Source organism: Carcharhinus amblyrhynchos, unplaced genomic scaffold (assembly GCF_965287045.1).
Source record: "Carcharhinus amblyrhynchos unplaced genomic scaffold, sCarAmb.v2.hapA scaffold_39, whole genome shotgun sequence".
NCBI lineage: Eukaryota > Metazoa > Chordata > Chondrichthyes > Carcharhiniformes > Carcharhinidae > Carcharhinus > Carcharhinus amblyrhynchos.
This window is the reverse complement of record NW_027649780.1, coordinates 4,993,188-5,010,316: the sequence shown is the minus strand read 5'-3', so window position 1 is coordinate 5,010,316 and position 17,129 is coordinate 4,993,188. Positions and strand designations below refer to the sequence as shown.

The 17,129-nt window shown below is 46.3% G+C and overlaps 2 protein-coding genes across 5 annotated transcripts in view; one reads left to right on the top strand and one right to left on the bottom strand.

Moving 5' to 3' along the window:
• The window catches only part of LOC145363545 (uncharacterized), a 62,680-nt gene that overhangs the window by 32,625 nt on the left and 12,926 nt on the right, over positions 1-17,129 (top strand). The gene's annotated exons all lie outside the window — the stretch shown is intronic.
• LOC145363670 (uncharacterized) overlaps positions 11,419-17,129 on the bottom strand; it is a 39,205-nt gene continuing 33,494 nt past the window's right edge. Inside the window, exons 1-3 of one of the 4 annotated variants that reach the window (XM_080218883.1) lie at positions 16,958-17,006; positions 16,458-16,631; positions 11,419-14,053 (exon numbers count right to left, since the gene is read on the bottom strand). In XM_080218883.1, coding sequence (XP_080075009.1) covers positions 12,685-13,773 — 1,089 coding nt within the window. In that variant the 5' untranslated portion in view covers positions 13,774-14,053; positions 16,458-16,631; positions 16,958-17,006 and the 3' untranslated portion in view covers positions 11,419-12,684. Of the gene's footprint in view, positions 14,054-16,457; positions 16,632-16,957; positions 17,026-17,129 lie in introns of those variants that run through there. The other 3 variants (XM_080218884.1, XM_080218885.1, XM_080218886.1) reach the window with 3 other exon arrangements.

The window sequence follows — 17,129 nt, the reverse complement described above, 5'->3', positions numbered from 1 at the left end:
TCCCTTGTCTGTCAGAGACCTATCTACCCGTGACTTAAATATATTTAGCGAGGCAGCCTCCACCACTTCAACGGGCAGAGAATTCCAGAGATTCACCACCCTTTGAGTGAAGAACATAAGAACATAAGAAATAGGAGCAGGAGTAGGCCATCTAGCCCTTCGAGCCTGCCCCACCATTCAATAAGATCATGGCTGATCTGTCGTGGCTCAGTTTCACATTCCCGCCCTCTCCCCATAACCCTTAATCCCCTCGCTTATCAAAAACCCATCAACCCGCATCTTAAAAATATTTAGCGAGGCAGCCTCCACCACTTCAACGGGCAGAGAATTCCAGAGATTCACCACCCTTTGAGTGAAGAAGTTCCTCCTCAACTCCGTTCTAGACTGCCCCCCCCCTTTATCTTGAGGCTGTGCCCCCTAGTCCTACTGTCCTTTCTGAGCGGGAAGAGTCTCTCCACCTCTATCCTATCCATCCCATTCATCATCTTATACGTCTCAATGAGGAGAAGAACTTCTCCTTGCCCAATTTCTTAGCCTCACCAATATGACCCTCCTGTGGTTGGGTGGGGCTCATAGGGACCTACTCCTGATACTGATGAGCACCAGTGGAAGTTCTTCATACCTCTTCCTGTGCTGTTCCATCCAGTTCTTTTCTGAGAACGAGCTTTAATGCGTGGTTCATTCTCTCCACAATTCCCAGTGATTGGTGTGAGCTACTTGCCATCTCCCTCCTTTCAATTTTCCAATTAAACAACAGCACAGAGGAACAAACTGTTCTCCGGGGCATTCCAGGTTGCAATGACTCAACCAGAATCAACATCCTAACCCATCAACAACCTCTTTTCAGGCGGAATAAACTGTTGTCCCCTTTGAAATTTGCTATTCTTGTATCTGTCATGTTAAGTGAAAAAGCTTCTGCAGCACATCTTGTCTTACAGTAATTCTCTGCACTTACAAAGTGACTATTTAAGAAGCATCTTAAAGAAGGAGAAAGAGGTAGAGAGGTTTAAGGAGGGATTTCCAGAGCTTATAGGTGATGACACTGAATACACAGTAGAGCAAATTTGTAGAGCAAATGAAATATGGTCACTACGAGAGGCCAGAATTGGAAATGGTCTGATATCTGAGAGTTGTGGGGCTGGAGGAGATTCCAAAGGTTGGGAAGGACGAGGTCAAACTGTGATTGAAAGTAAGGAACAAAATTTTAAGACAGAAATGCTGCTTAACCAGGCGCTGATGCAGGAGTGATGGGTTTGTTAATTTGAGGGGGTGGGGGTTAAAAAAGATTGAGAGGAAAGAGGGACAGTACCCAAAGAAAGAAGCAAACCATTGACAATGTAAGCCAACGTGGGGCTGTTGTGTAGTCAGCAGATTAGTGAGAATAGAAGGAGCTGGAAAGTAGATCTTGACGGCAGTAGTCATGAGGGGAGAGAATCTAGAGGAAGATGCAGGACTACAAGGGGTGTTTTAACCCAGTGGGTTGGTGCATGGGACAGACACGGCAGAGGCAACTGCCACTAAGACTGAGATCCTCCAGTCGAAGAAGTTCCCCGAGTTCCTCTCACTTGTTGGAGGTGAGGATGGAGCAGACCGGGAGAGAACATAAGAACATAAGAAATAGGAGCAGGAGTAGGCCATCTGGCCCTTCGAGCCTGCCCCGCCATTCAATAAGATCATGGCTGATCTGTCATGGCTCAGTTCCACCTTCCCGCCCTCTCCCCATAACCCTTAATCCCCTCGCTTATCAAAAACCCATCAACCCGCATCTTAAAAATATTTAGCGAGGCAGCCTCCACCACTTCAACGGGCAGAGAATTCCAGAGATTCACCACCCTTTGAGTGAAGAAGTTCCTCCTCAACTCCGCTCTAAACGGCCCCCCCTTTATCTTGAGGCTGTGCCCCCTAGTCCTACTGTCCTTTCTGAGCGGGAAGAGTCTCTCCACCTCTATCCTATCTATCCCATTCATCATCTTATACGTCTCAATGAGATCTCCCCTCATTCTTCTAAACTCTAACGAGTACAAGCCTAATTTATTCAGCCTCTCCTCATAGCTCAACCCCCTCAACTCCGGTATCAGCCTAGTAAACCTCCTCTGCACTCCCTCCAAGGCCAAAATATCCTTGCGTAAGTGCGGCGACCAAAACTGCACACAGTACTCCAGCTGCGGCCTCACCAATGCCCTATACAGCTGCAGCAAGACCTCCCTACTTTTATATTCAATCCCCCTCGCTATGAAGGCCAGCATCCCATTCGCCTTCCTGACCACCTGCTGCACCTGCAATCTGGGTTTTCGCGACTCATGCACAAGGACCCCGAGGTCCCTCTGCACCGTCGCCTGCTGCAGTTTTTCGCCACGTAAGTAATAGTCCTTCCTACCATTATTCCTACCAAAGTGGACCACCTCGCACTTGCCAACATTAAATTCCATTTAAAAAAAAATTCCATTTAAAAAAAAGAGGGAGAACCCTTCAGAAGGAATTAACTTGTGTTAGGTATTCAAGAGGCTCACATTGTTTAACACAAAGCCAATTTATTTGACTTTTAGCCAGAAGATTAGCACTTGTATAACCGGACCGGAGATTAGTAACATCAGCGAAAACAGACCCCAAATCCAGTTCAATCCTATGCGTGATTAAGAACATAAGAAATAGGAGCAGGAGAAGGCCATCTAGCCCTTTGAGCCTGCCCCGCCATTCAATAAGATCATGGCTGATCTGAAGTGGATCAGTTCCACATTCCCACTTTCTCCCCATAACCCTTAATTCCCCTGTCTATCAGAAACCTATCTACCCGTGACTTAAATATATTTAGCGAGGCAGCCTCCATCACTTCAACGGGCAGAGAATTCCAGAGATTCACCACCCTTTGAGTGAAGAAATTCCTCCTCAACTCTGTTCTAAACCGCCTTATCTTGAGGCTGTGCCCTCTAGTCTTGCTGTCCTTTCTGAGCGGGAAGAATCTCTCTATCTCTACCCTATCCATGCCCTTTCATTATCTTATACGTCTCTATAAGATCCCCCCACATCCTTCTAAACTCCAACGAGTACAGACCCAATCTATTTAGTCTCTCTTCATAGGCGAACCCCCTCATCTCCAGTATCAGCCTAGTGAACCTCCTCTGCACTCCCTCCAAGGCAAATATATCCTTCTGCAAGTGCGGCGACCTGTGTATGGACTATGTCCACTCAGCGATCCAATCTCTCCTTGGATTTACCTCTCCTGACAATTTCACACTGGAAGTTGCTGGTATCTATTGGATACCAAAGTCCTTGGGGTTAAACCCAGCAACTTCTCCTCCATCCAGATGACACCAGGATTTGTGGCATAGTGGACGGCGAAGAAGGTTATCTGGGATTGCAACAGGATCTTGATTAATTGGGCCACTGGGCTGCTGAATGGCAGGTGGAGTTTTTCCAGCTTTTCATCTTCATTGGTTCATTTCTGCTTTGAGATCTGATTCTGTGAAAATTCTGCCTGCAATACAATGAAATATTGTGGTTGCTGGAAATCAGCAATAAAAAGAACAAACTCACGAAATACTCAGCAGGTCAGGCAGCATCTGTAGAAAGAGAAAGAAGATCGCTGTTTCAGGTTGTGCGGAATGAACTACGGGGAATAAAAATGTATCAGATTTTGTTGGTCAATATAAGCTCAGAAGTGGAAGGGAAATGATCTCCAGTGGGCGAGAAAGAAAATTCCTGAACTTCGTAAGACTAAGCCGGTAAATCTAAGCGGGAAGAATCTCTCTACCTCTACCCTATCCATCCCCTTCATTATCTTATACGTCTCTATAAGATCCCCCCTCATCCTTCTAAACTCCAACGAGTACAGACCCCAGTCTATTTAGTCTCTCTTCATAGTCCAACCCCCTCATCTCCGGATTAACAACAATATCTAATCACTCAATTACTTGTGACCTCGCTGGTGTCTCAGTAGATGGGATGAATGAGGAAATTTCTCCCCAGTGTGAACCTGTTCGTGTAACCAAAGATGGGATGGCTGAGTGAATTTCTTTCTGGTAATTATAGACCAGTGAGCCTTACTTCTGTTGTGGGCAAAGTTTGTTCAAGAAGGGGAGTAGAAACAAGTCTGGTAATTATAGACCAGTGAATGTCTTCCCACACTGGGGGAGCAGGAGTACAGCCTCTCCCCAATGTGTAGGTGGAGAGAGAAGGTTTGAATGCAGCCTCACAACGCGAGCTCCTAAAAAGTGTTCCCTTTCTCAGTTTAATTTTATTGAATTCAAGTTTCACCAATGGCCCCCAGATCTTAGAATCGTAGAACGCCTACAGAGCAGAAGGGGGCTATTTGGCTCATTGCACTGACTCTCCAACACAGCATCCCAACCAGGCTGTACCTCCGTAACCTCACATGCCACTAATCTACACACCTTTGGACACAAAGGGGAAATTAACCAATGTTCAATCCATCTAACCGGCACATCTTTGGACGGTGGGAGGAAACCGGAGCACCCGGAGGAAACCCATACAGGCACAGGGGAGAATGTGCAAACTCCAGATAAACAGTCACCCAAGGCTGGATTTGAATCTGAGTGAAGGAATTGGTGGCTCATCAGTTCCCTCGAACTCTTAAAGCATTTCCCGCATTCGAAAGGTCGTTCTTCCGTATGATCCAGCTTGTGTCTCAGCAGGCTAGACGGACTAGAAAATCCCTTCTCACGCACTGAGCAAGTGAATGGTCTCTCCCCTGAGTGAACGCGCTGGTGTTGCTGCAGACACGCTTTGCGATTAAGTCCCTTCCCACACTCGGAGCAGTTAAACAGCTTTTCCCCAGTGCGACAGCGTCTGTGCGTTTCCAGCTCAGATGGGAAATTAAATTCCTTCCCACAGTCCCCACATTTACACCACTTCTCTCCAGTGTGACTGCGTTTGTGTTTCGACAGGCCAGATGATCGACTGTAGCCTTGTCCACGCACACAACACGTGTACGGTTTCTCTCCACTGGGAATGGTGCTCTTTCTATCCATGTTCAAAGTAAAATCCAATGGGATGAAGGAGTACAATATCAAGGGTAAGACTCTTAGCAGTGTTGAAGAGCAGAAGGATCTTGGGGTCCGGGTCCATAGGATTCTTAAATCAGCCTCGCAGGTGGAGGATGTGGTCAAGAAGGCGTATGGTGTACTAGCCTTCATTAATCGAGGGATTGAGTTTCGGAGTCGGGAGGTAATGCTGCAACTTTATAAGACCCTGGTCAGACCCCACTTGGAGTACTGTGCGCAGTTCTGGTCGCCTCATTACAGGAAGGATGTGGAAGCTATTGAGAGGGTGCAGAGGAGATTTACAAGGATGTTGCCTGGATTGGGTGGCATGCCTTATGAGGATAGGTTGAGGGAGCTCGGTCTCTTCTCCCTGGAGAGATGAAGGTTGAGAGGTGACCTGATAGAGGTTTATCAGATGTTGAGAGGTATAGATAGGGTGGATAGTCAGAGGCTATTTCCCAGGGCTGAAATGGTCGCTACGAGAGGACACGGGTTTAAGGTGCTGGGGAGCAGGTACAGAGGAGATGTCAGGGGTAAGTTTTTCACTCAGAGGGTGGTGAGTGAGTGGAATCGGCTGCCGTCGGTAGTGGTAGAGGCGAACTCGCTGGGGTCTTTTAAGAGACTCCTGGGTGAGTACATGGGATTTAATGGGATTGAGGGTTATAGATAGGCCTGGTAGGTAGGGATATGATTGGTGCAACTTGTAGGCCAAAGGGCCTATTTGTGCTGTAGTGTTCTAAAATGATATCCGGGTCACTACAAATTGGGCGATTGTGTCAGATTCTCTTGTGGGTTGGAGTGTCCCGACTGCAAATGCTCCTCCTCAAATATTCTGAGAGTTTTAAAACAGAAAAAGGATAGCGAGAGTGAGAAAATCCACAAGATCGCAAAGGCAGTTTGTAAAATTGAACAAACTGAACCTGCTGATTTTGGGAACCAACACGAGGGAAAAAGTGACCATGACTACAACTGATTCACTGATGTCCATCAGGGTAGGAAACTAACCACATTCAGTGGGATAAGAGAGAAAGAGGTGAGAGAGGCAGAGCGAAGTAGGGGGATTTTACATATATATATAGAACTTGACAGGAACTGTGACAGAGTCTCTAAAACCCTCAACTTCCTCAGCGTAGGATGACCAGGGTAGCAGTTGTACGTGAACTTCACCGCCTCCAAGTTTCCCCTCCACGTTTAATTTGCCTGACACCATTCCTCCAATAATACATCTGAAGACGTTATCCAACTTCTGACTGCTGACTCTCCCTGGCACCTGCGGCAGGGCTAATCTGTGTCGTCATCTTCTTTTAATTAACGGGATGTGAGTGTTGGGCCAGTGTTTATTGTCCATCTCTAACCAGATCAGGATGAGTGATTTCCTTTTCCAAAGGATATTAGCAAACCAGATGTGTTCCTGTCATTAGCCCTTTCTCAGTTTAATTTTATTGAATTCAAGTTTCACCAATGGCCCCCAGATCTTAGAATCGTAGAACGCCTACGGAGCAGAAGGGGGCTATTTGGCTCATTGCACTGACTCTCCAACACAGCATCCCAACCAGGCTGTACCTCCGTAACCTCACATGCCACTAATCTACACACCTTTGGACACAAAGGGGAAATTAACCAATGTTCAATCCATCTAACCGGCACATCTTTGGACGGTGGGAGGAAACCGGAGCACCCGGAGGAAACCCATACAGGCACAGGGGAGAATGTGCAAACTCCAGACAAACAGTCACCCAAGGCTGGATTTGAATCTGAGTCCTTGGTGCTGGGAGGCAGCAGTGTTAACTACCGTGCCACCATATCTTGTCCTGGGCCTTAGGATTCCACGTCCAACGACAATACAATTACACCGCCGTCTCCCCTCATATTGAAACTAATATTGAGGTTCCAACCACATTTCCATGTCATCATGAAGAACACTAATTTAGAACATAGAACATAGAACATAGAACATAGAACATAGAACATAGAACATAGAACATTACAGCGCAGAACAGGCCCTTCGGCCCACGATGTTGCGCCGACCAGTTAAAAAACAATGACCCTCTAACCTAAACCAATCCCTTTCCATCCATAAACCTATCCACGGATCTCTTAAACGCCCCCAAACTAGGCGCATTTACAACCGCAGCAGGCAGGGCATTCCAATCCCTCACCACCCTCTGGGTAAAGAACCTACCCCTGACATCCGTCCTATAACTACCCCCCCCTTAATTTAAAGCCATGCCCCCTCGTGCTAGATTTCTCCATCAGAGGAAAAAGGCTATCACTGTCCACCCTATCTAAACCTCTAATCATCTTATATGTTTCAATAAGATCCCCTCTTAGCCGCCTTCTTTCTTGCGAAAACAACCCCAAATCCCTCAGCCTCTCCTCATAGGACCTCCCCTCCATACCAGGCAACATCCTGGTAAACCTCCTCTGCACCCTCTCCAAAGCCTCCACATCCTTCCAGTAATGTGGGGACCAGAACTGCACACAGTACTCCAAGTGTGGCCGCACCAGAGTTGTGTACAGTTGCAACATGACGCTGTGACTCCTAAATTCAATCCCCCTACCAATAAACGCCAAGACACCGTATGCCTTCCTAACAACCTTATCTACTTGATTCCCAACTTTCAGGGATCTATGTACACATACACCTAGATCCCTCTGTTCATCCACACTATTCAAAGTCCTCCCGTTAGCCTTATACTCAACACATCTGTTATTCCTACCAAAGTGAATTACCTCACACTTCTCCGGAATTTGATCGGAGTGTCATCACCAAACTTCACCTTCACCTCATTTTCCACTGAAACCCTCATCCTATCCTCACAAACTTCTGGTCAAGGCACTGCCTTAATTTTTAATTTGATTTTTCAAATCTGTCCTTGGCCCTGACGCAGCTGGGTGTTGGGACATGTTGTGTCTGAACAGAGACAGTCAAGATCCCAACAAACCCTCAATATGATCAGAACCACTTAAATCAGGTTCATTCACTCCAGTCCAGCTTGTAATTTTATACCATCGATTCTCCTTCTCCATATCTCTCTACTCTTATAATATTCAATTTTTCAGCATTTGTCGTATCCTCTGTGACCTCAATTCTTCCTGGTTAATCATTGCTACAATTCTCTGATTTGATAATAATGTTTACCTCTTTTAATTCGCAGGTTTTAAGTCGGTCCGCCTTGTTGTCCAACGAGGGGCATACATGCGATGGGTCGTACTTGGGCTGTTCTTGAATGCTTGAGAATAGCCTAGTGCTTCATGTCGTTGATGTGTGCTTAAACTGGGACCAGACGCTGGGCAACATGACAGCTCAGTGACTATCACTGATTGCTGTGCAGACACATGGATTTGGGCCGGTGTCTGTGGGAGTTTGCGCATTCTCCCCGTGCTTGCGTGGGTTTTCTCCGGGTGCTCCGGTTTCCTCCCACACCCCAAAGATGTGCTGTTAGGCTGATTGGAGGTGATAAATTGTCCCTAAATTAGTTTTCCCTCAATGTGGATGGCCATAAGCATAGACAAGGGTCATGGGTGGAGGGGGGACTGGTAATGTTAAAATGGCAGCGCGGGCTTGTTGAGCCAAAGGGCCTGTTTCCCGGGCTGTTTTTGTTCTTTGTCCTTTGATATATATATATATATAAAATATATACATATGTTGGGATATGATGAAAAGTATTGTTTCTTGTGTGCTATGCAGACAAAACAAACCATTCATAGAGTACACAGGGGAGAAGAAGGTTCAGAATGTAATGATACAGTCATAGCTAGATTGTAAAGAAAAATCAGATTAATATATCCGCTTTGACAAAGGGTCACCTGGACTTGAAATGTCTGCTCTTTTCTCTCCTTACAGATCTGCTGAGATTTTCCAGTATTTTCTCTATTGGGGCGGTACAGTAGCACAGTGGGTTAGCACTGCTGCTTCACAGCTCCAGGGACCTGGGTTCGAATCCCGGCTCGGGTCACTGTCTGTGTGGAGTTTGCACATTCTCCTCGTGTCTGCGTGGGTTTCCTCTGGGTGCTCCGGTTTCCTCCCACAGTCCAAAGATGTGTGGGTTAGGTTGATTGGCCGTGCTAAAATTGCCCCTTAGTGTCCTGAGATGCGTAGGTTAGAGCAATTAGTGGGTATAATATAATGGGGACAGGGCCTGGGTGGGATTGTGCTCGGTGCAGACTCGATGGGCTGAAGGGCCTCTTTCTGCACTGTCGGGTTCTACGTTCTATTTATTCAGACACGACACCTATTGAGCCAGAAGCCAGTTTATGTGTGATTGCAGTGTTTGGGAATCTGCTGCTAATCATTTTCATTGCGTGTTTCTGCTAATGTTAAACTTCAGCCCTTATAGGATTTGCTGATATTCGAGACGGATGTCAGTTTTTATGGAAATGCGCAGTGCTGTGTTACTATTTCTCCAGTGTAGGAGGAGATTAATTAATGTCCTGTTACCAACTTCATTTTGGGGCCTTTTCTCATTTCTAACTCTAGATTATTTCAGTTCTCATGCCTTCAGTTATTCTCATGGACAATTCCCAGCTCCCTATATTTTCCGGAGTATCTCTCCTGGCGCTGGGATCCAGGGACATTATCGGTAACACTCCTGGAAGCACTGAAACCAAAATCAAGTCTGCTTGTTAACTTTGGTTCCTGGACTTAACCCCTGTCCCAAAACATCTCACTCATCTTTGACATGTGAATGGAACATGGTGCCTGCAAACCTGGTTTCAACTGAAATCCTCACAGCAAATTTAACAGAACCTGCAGACTGATGAGACTGTGTTACACTGTCAGTGTGTTCCTGTACTGCTCTGTATTTAACAGGAACCTGCAGATTGATGAGACTGTGTAACACAGTCAGTGTGTTCCTGTACTGCTCTGTATTTAACAGAACCTGATGAGACTGTGTAACACAGTCAGTGTGTTCCTGTACTGCTCTGTATTTAACAGAACCTGATGAGACTGTGTTACACTGGCAGTGTGTTCCTGTACTGCTCTGTATTTAACAGGAGCCTGATGAGACAGTGTAACACAGTCAGTGTGTTCCTGTACTGCTCTGTATTTAACAGAACCTGATGAGACTGTGTAACACAGTCAGTGTGTTCCTGTGCTGCTCTGTATTTAACAGAACCTGATGAGACAGTGTAACACAGTCAGTGTGTTCCTGTACTGCTCTGTATTTAACAGGAGCCTGCAGACTGATGAGACAGTGTTACACTGTCAGTGTGTTCCTGCACTGCTCTGTATTTAACAGGAACCTGCGGACTGATGAGACTGTGTTACACTGTCAGTGTGTTCCTGCACTGCTCTGTATTTAACAGGAGTCTGCAGACTGATGAGACTGTGTTACACTGTCAGTGTGTTCCTGTACTGCTCTGTATTTAACAGGAACCTGATGAGACTGTGTTACACTGTCAGTGTGTTCCTGTACTGCTCTGTATTTAACAGGAGCCTGATGAGACTGTGTTACACTGTCAGTGTGTTCCTGCACTGCTCTGTATTTAACAGGAACCTGCGGACTGATGAGACTGTGTTACACTGTCAGTGTGTTCCTGCACTGCTCTGTATTTAACAGGAGTCTGCAGACTGATGAGACTGTGTTACACAGTCAGTGTGTTCCTGTACTGCTCTGTATTTAACAGGAGCCTGATGAGACTGTGTAACACAGTCAGTGTGTTCCTGTACTGCTCTGTATTTAACAGGAGCCTGATGAGACTGTGTTACACTGTCAGTGTGTTCCTGTACTGCTCTGTATTTAACAGGAGCCTGATGAGACAGTGTAACACAGTGTGTTCCTGTACTGCTCTGTATTTAACAGGAGCCTGATGAGACAGTGTAACACAGTCAGTGTGTTCCTGTACTGCTCTGTATTTAACAGGAGTCTGCAGACTGATGAGACAGTGTAACACAGTCAGTGTGTTCCTGTACTGCTCTGTATTTAACAGGAGTCTGCAGACTGATGAGACAGTGTAACACAGTCAGTGTGTTCCTGTGTTGTGGAGCCTTTGCTGTTATGAAATGCAGGTGAATAGTATTGAACCCCACATCGTTGCTCATATTGCTGTGATTGTGCAGAAAGGGGATGTGTAAATAGCTGGTCTTTGTGTGGAGATGTGAACCAAGAAAATGGTATGTGTGTGTGACAGTAACACAGCTCACACTCAGAACAATGCACACATATCATTCTGCTTGCAGTTTAAACAGGGTCAGATCACAAATGTAGTGACCAATTTGAACATAAATATCTCCAGTGTAGCTGCAGCTTGTTAGATCAGAGCTGTGGAGGAGAGAGCTCTGAATCCACTGTATTATCTGTTCTCCAGACTGGGTAACTTTTTAAGTTGATTGATATTTCATTCAAGAAACAGGCTCACAGCCAAAAGACTGAATTGCTGTGTAACTTGCATCAAAAAAATCATAAAATTCAAGTACAGAGCAAATAATCATGTTAATCACATGGAAACCTGTGACAATCCAGTAATAATAACAATTAACAAATTCATCAGTTAACCAGAAAGTGGTAGACAGCATATTACAGAAGGAATATTCAATTATGTTAAAATTACAGATCAAAACATCATCCCTATGTTACAGGCTCAGAAATACATATAAATAGCATATAAAAGGCAGGCAGTGGCACAGTGGTATTGTCGCTGGACTAGTAATCAAGAGTCCCAGGTAATGCTTTGGGGAGCAGGGTTCGAATCCCACCACGGCAGGTGGCGAAATTCAATAAAAATCCGGAGTTAAAAGTCTAATGACCACGAAACTGTTGTCGATTGTTGCAAAAAGAAAATCCATGTGCTTCACTAATATCGCTTAGGGAAGGAAATCTGCCGTCCTTACCTGGTCTGGCACATTTTTGACTCCAGATCCACAGCAATGCGGTTGATTCTTAAATACCCTCTGCAATGGCCTTGCAAACTACCCAGTTCAAGGGTAATTAGGGTGGGTAATAATCCACATCCATTAACACATTTTTAAAAGGTACTTCACTGAGTACTGGAACCCTGTAAGGAATTACTCTGCCTGTATTATTGCAGTGCTGTTAATAAAGTCAGTAAAAGAGAATTTCTTGTTGGGAGTTTGACTATTTGGTGTCTGAAATCACAACATTTAGAGTCAACAAGATGAACAAAGAAACACACCAGAGCCCAAAACCCCAGCTGGATATTCATAGGAGAAAGTCTGTTATCTAATACTTTGAGTGGACAGAACAGAGAAAGATCTCAACTGTAAAAAAAAACCCCTCAAACTATTTATTTTGTTTCTAATATTCACATATTTCAACAGTCAGTTTCCATCACATTGAAGTCAATGGAAGATGGGAGATGGTTAAAGTTTCCACATAGAAATGTAACTTGACGTTACCATTGCCTTACATTGGTAGATGCAGGAATATCACACAAAGATTTCAAATCTTTGTACTATTTTCAGACTGGAAACCTAAAGCTGCCAGTTTACTTTCAGTCAGGAACAGATCCTTGTCTTATACCAATCTCCGATTTAACAGCCCGTTTCCAACAATCACTGTTGTTCTTCCCTAAACACAGTTGTAAATGAGCTTCTGTCCCACATCTAGGAGCTCGGAACCATGGAAGAGAGTGGCTTTCTTACGCACCTCAGGATTAACCCATACATTCAGTCTTCAATATGATTAACGACAGCAATAAAAGGAGGATCCAATTCTTGCAGTCATTTGTGAACTCGCTGGTGTGTCACAAGGTGCGATGACTGATTGAATCCCTTCCCACACACAGAGCAGGTGAATGGCCTCTCCCCAGTGTGAACTCGCTGGTGTCTCAGCAGATGGGATGACTGAGTGAATCCCTTCCCGCACACAGAGCAGGAGAACGGCCTCTCCCCAGTGTGAACTTGCTGGTGTTTCAGGAGTTGGGACGACTGAGAGAATCTTTTCCCACATATAGAACAGGTGAATGGTCTCTCTCCGGTATGAACTCGCTGGTGTACCAGTAGGTCTGACGACTGAATGAATCCCTTAGCGCACACGGAGCAGATAAACGGCCTCTCCCCAGTGTGAACTCGCTGGTGCAACAGAAGCTGGTAGGACTGAGTGAATCCCTTGCCACAGTCAGAACAGATGAACGGCCTCTCCCCAGTGTGAACTTGCTGGTGTGTCACAAGGTGGGATGACTGAGTGAATCGCTTGCCACACTCAGAGCAGATGAACGGCCTCTCCCCAGTGTGGACTCTCTGGTGTGTCCGCAGGTGGTGTGGTTGAGTAAATCCCTTCCCACAGACAGAGCAGGTGAATGGCCTCACCCCGCTGTGACTTCGCTGGTGTGTTAGCAAGTCAGATGACTGAATGAATCTCTTCCCACACTCAGCGCAGATGAACAGTCTCTCCCCGGTGTGAAGTCGTTGGTGTATCTGCAGATACTTCTTGCTTTTAAAACTCTTCTCACAGTCAGGACATTTAAAAAGCCGCTGATCACTGTGTACATGTTGATGCTCAGTGAGCTGGCATGGCTGAGTGAATCCGTTCCCACACACAGACCGGGTGAATGCGCTCTCCTCAGTGTGAACTTGCTCGTGAGCCAGCAGGTCACAAGAGTCAGCAAATTCCTTCCCACACATGGAGCATCTGAAGGGCCTCTCCCCAGGATGAACTGGCTGGTGTGTTGGCAGACTGGATAACTGAGTAAATCCATCTCCGCACATGGGGAAGGTGAGCCGTCTCTCTCCAGTCTGACTGCATGGATCATTTCCCAGATCAAATGGGAAAATTAATCCCACCCTACCTTTTGACAATGGGTTCTCCATGGTGCAGTTATTCTTGTGTCTCTCCAGATTGGATGACCATTTGAAGCCTCACACACAACACGGGTACAGCAGTCTCTCCCCGCTGTGAATGCTGCGATGTATTTTCAGGCTGTGTGACTGGTTAAAGCTCTTTCCACATTCAGCTCACTGGAACACTCTCTCTCTGGTGTGTGCGTGCGCGTCTCGGTGCTTTTCCAGTCACACTGATGTTTGAAATCTTTTCCCACAAACAGAACAAACACTTCTCCTTCCACATTCAGAGGTCAACGATATTCAGTTCCTGATGAATCATAAGAACATAAGAACATAAGAAATAGGAGCAGGAGTAGGCCATCTAGCCCTTCGAGCCTGCCCCGCCATTCAATAAGATCATGGCTGATCTGTCGTGGCTCAGTTCCACATTCCCGCCCTCTCCCCATAACCCTTAATTCCCTCTCTTATCAAAAACCCATCAACCCGCGTCTTAAAAATATTTAGCGAGGCAGCCTCCACCACTTCAAAGGGCAGAGAATTTCAGAGATTCACCACCCTTTGAGTGAAGAAGTTCCTCCTCAACTCCGTTCTAAACCGCCCCCCCTTTATCTTGAGGCTGTGCCCCCTAGTCCTACTGTCCTTTCTGAGTGGGAAGAGTCTCTCCACCTCTATCCTATCCATCCCATTCATCATCTTATACGTCTCAATGAGATCTCCCCTCATTCTTCTAAACTCTAACGAGTACAAGCCTAGTTTATTCAGCCTCTCCTCATAGCTCAACCCCCTCAACTCCGGCATCAGCCTAGTAAACCTCCTCTGCACTCCCTCCAAGGCCAAAATATCCTTGCGTAAGTACGGCGCCCAAAACTGCACACAGTACTCCAGCTGCGGCCTCACCAGTGCCCTGTACAGCTGCAGCAAGACCTCTCTACTTTTATATTCAATCCCCCTCGCTATGAAGGCCAGCATCCCATTCGCCTTCCTGACCACCTGCTGCACCTGCAAGCTGGGTTTTTGCGACTCATGCACAAGGACCCCGAGGTCCCTCTGCACCGTCGCCTGCTGCAGTTTTTCGCCACGTAAGTAATAATCCTTCCTACCATTATTCCTACCAAAGTGGACCACCTCACACTTGCCAACATTAAATTCCATTTGCCATTTCCTGGCCCATTCGCCCAGCCTATCTAGATCCTTCTGCAGACTCTCCACACCCTCCACACAATTTGCCGTGCCACCAATTTTGGTGTCATCAGCAAATTTCGACACCCTGCACTCGGTTCCCTCCTCCAGATCATCTATATAAATGGTAAATAGCTGAGGTCCCAGCACCGACCCCTGGGGCACTCCACTAGTCACCATCCGCCAATCCGAATAGCACCCATTGACCCCCACTCTCTGCCTCCTATTTGACATGATGTGGGTATGTCGGCGTTGGACTGGTGTAAACACAGTAAAAAGTCTGACAACACCAGGTTTTAGTCCAACCTATTTATTTGATAATATACTCGCAAGCTTTCGGGTTAGCCCCTTCGTCAGGTGAATGGAGAGTTCTCCATTCACCTGATGAAGGGGCTAACCCGAAAGCTTGCGAGTATATTATCAAATAAATAGGTTGGACTAAAACCTGGTGTTGTCAGACTTTATCCTATTTGACAACCAGTCCTCTATCCACGCTAACACCCTACCCCCAACTCCATGCCCCCTGACCTTCTGCAATAACCTCTTGTGAGGTACCTTGTCAAACGCCTTCTGAAAATCAAGAAAGACCACATCCACCGGCTCTCCTGTATCCACCGCCCTAAACACATCCTCATAGAACTCCAGTAAATTTGTCAGACACGACTTCCCTTTAACGAAACCATGCTGCGTCTGCTCTATCAAGCAATTCCTCTCAAGATGCCTCGCTATTTCCGCCTTGATGACGGATTCTAACATTTTACCTACAACAGACGTTAAACTAACAGGCCTATAATTCCCCGCCTTTTGCCTGGCACCCTTCTTAAACAACGGCGTAACATTAGCCGTTTTCCAATCTTCTGGCACTTCCCCGGAATCCAGCGACATCTGGAAAATAACCACCAAGGCATCCACTATCACCTCCGCCATTTCTTTCAGAACCCTCGGATGCATTCCATCCGGTCCTGGGGACTTGTCCACAATCAGCCCCTCCAGTCTGTCGAGCACCGCCTCTCTAGTAACAGTAATGTCATTGAGACCCTCCAGTCCTACCACCTTTCCATCTCTAACACCCGGCAAATTATTCACGTCCTCCTCCGTGAAGACAGAAACAAAAAAGTTATTCAAGACCTCAGCCATATCCCCATCCCCTACCACTAAGTCCCCCTTCTCATCCTCTAAGGGTCCAACGTTCACCCTAGCCAGCCTCTTCCTTTTTATATATTTATAAAAACTCTTGCTATCCTTTTTTATATTAAGCGCTAGCCCAGCTTCATAGTTTCTCCTACCCTTCTTTATCAACTTCTTTGTCAATCTTTGTTGACATTTAAACCTCTCCCAATCCTCATCTCGCCCACTACTCTTAGCTACTCTAAACGCCTCCGCTTTTAATTTAACACTTTCCTTCACCTCCTTCATTATCCACGGCTTATTACCTCTCCTCCTACGGTCCTTTTGGACCATCGGAATAAATTTCTGCTGAGCACCAAGAAAGATCCCCTTAAAGATCCTCCACCGCTCCTCAGCAGACCTACCTTCCGACGCGCTCCCCCAGTCCACATTCGCCAATTCCTCTCTCATCCTACCGTACTCCCCTCTGTTCAAACAAAGGACGCGCGTCCGGGAACCCACTTTCGAGTGACTCTGTCAGATTTTGACATGAGGTTTGTTCTGGCTTTCCCACCTGGAACTCCTCTCCCTCTAACTCCCTGTAAAAAGAGTTTTGCAGAAGTTATCAGTGTAAATATATGTTAGAAATTCAGAACAGACAATTCTAGTTTCTATGGGATATTTCCCCCAGGTCTATAACTCTGATCCCACACACTCCTCTCCCTCTCTGCTCATTGCTCCAGATTCAGTCTCTAGTCTCCTCCTGAGTCTTGTCTCCTCTCCAGATTCTCTCCCCTTAACCTGGTAGCTCAGGCTGTGGATCAATCCCACTCTGTCACTCTCATTGCAACAAATTATGCAGCTCACAACAACAATTCCTATTTAATGATTTTATGACTGATTTTAAACATCCGGAAATAGTCACCTTTTCCCAGTTGGGTCTTTGATTGGAGTTGCTGCTGGGGCGAAGGCGGAAGCGGCAGAGTGAGATTCCGGATCAATGTGAGGGGGGGAGGCGGGGCTGGAGGACCGAGCGGGAGCGGCTGGTCCTCCAACCAATCGGAGTGAATGAGGGGGCGGAGCTGGAGGAGAGCGGC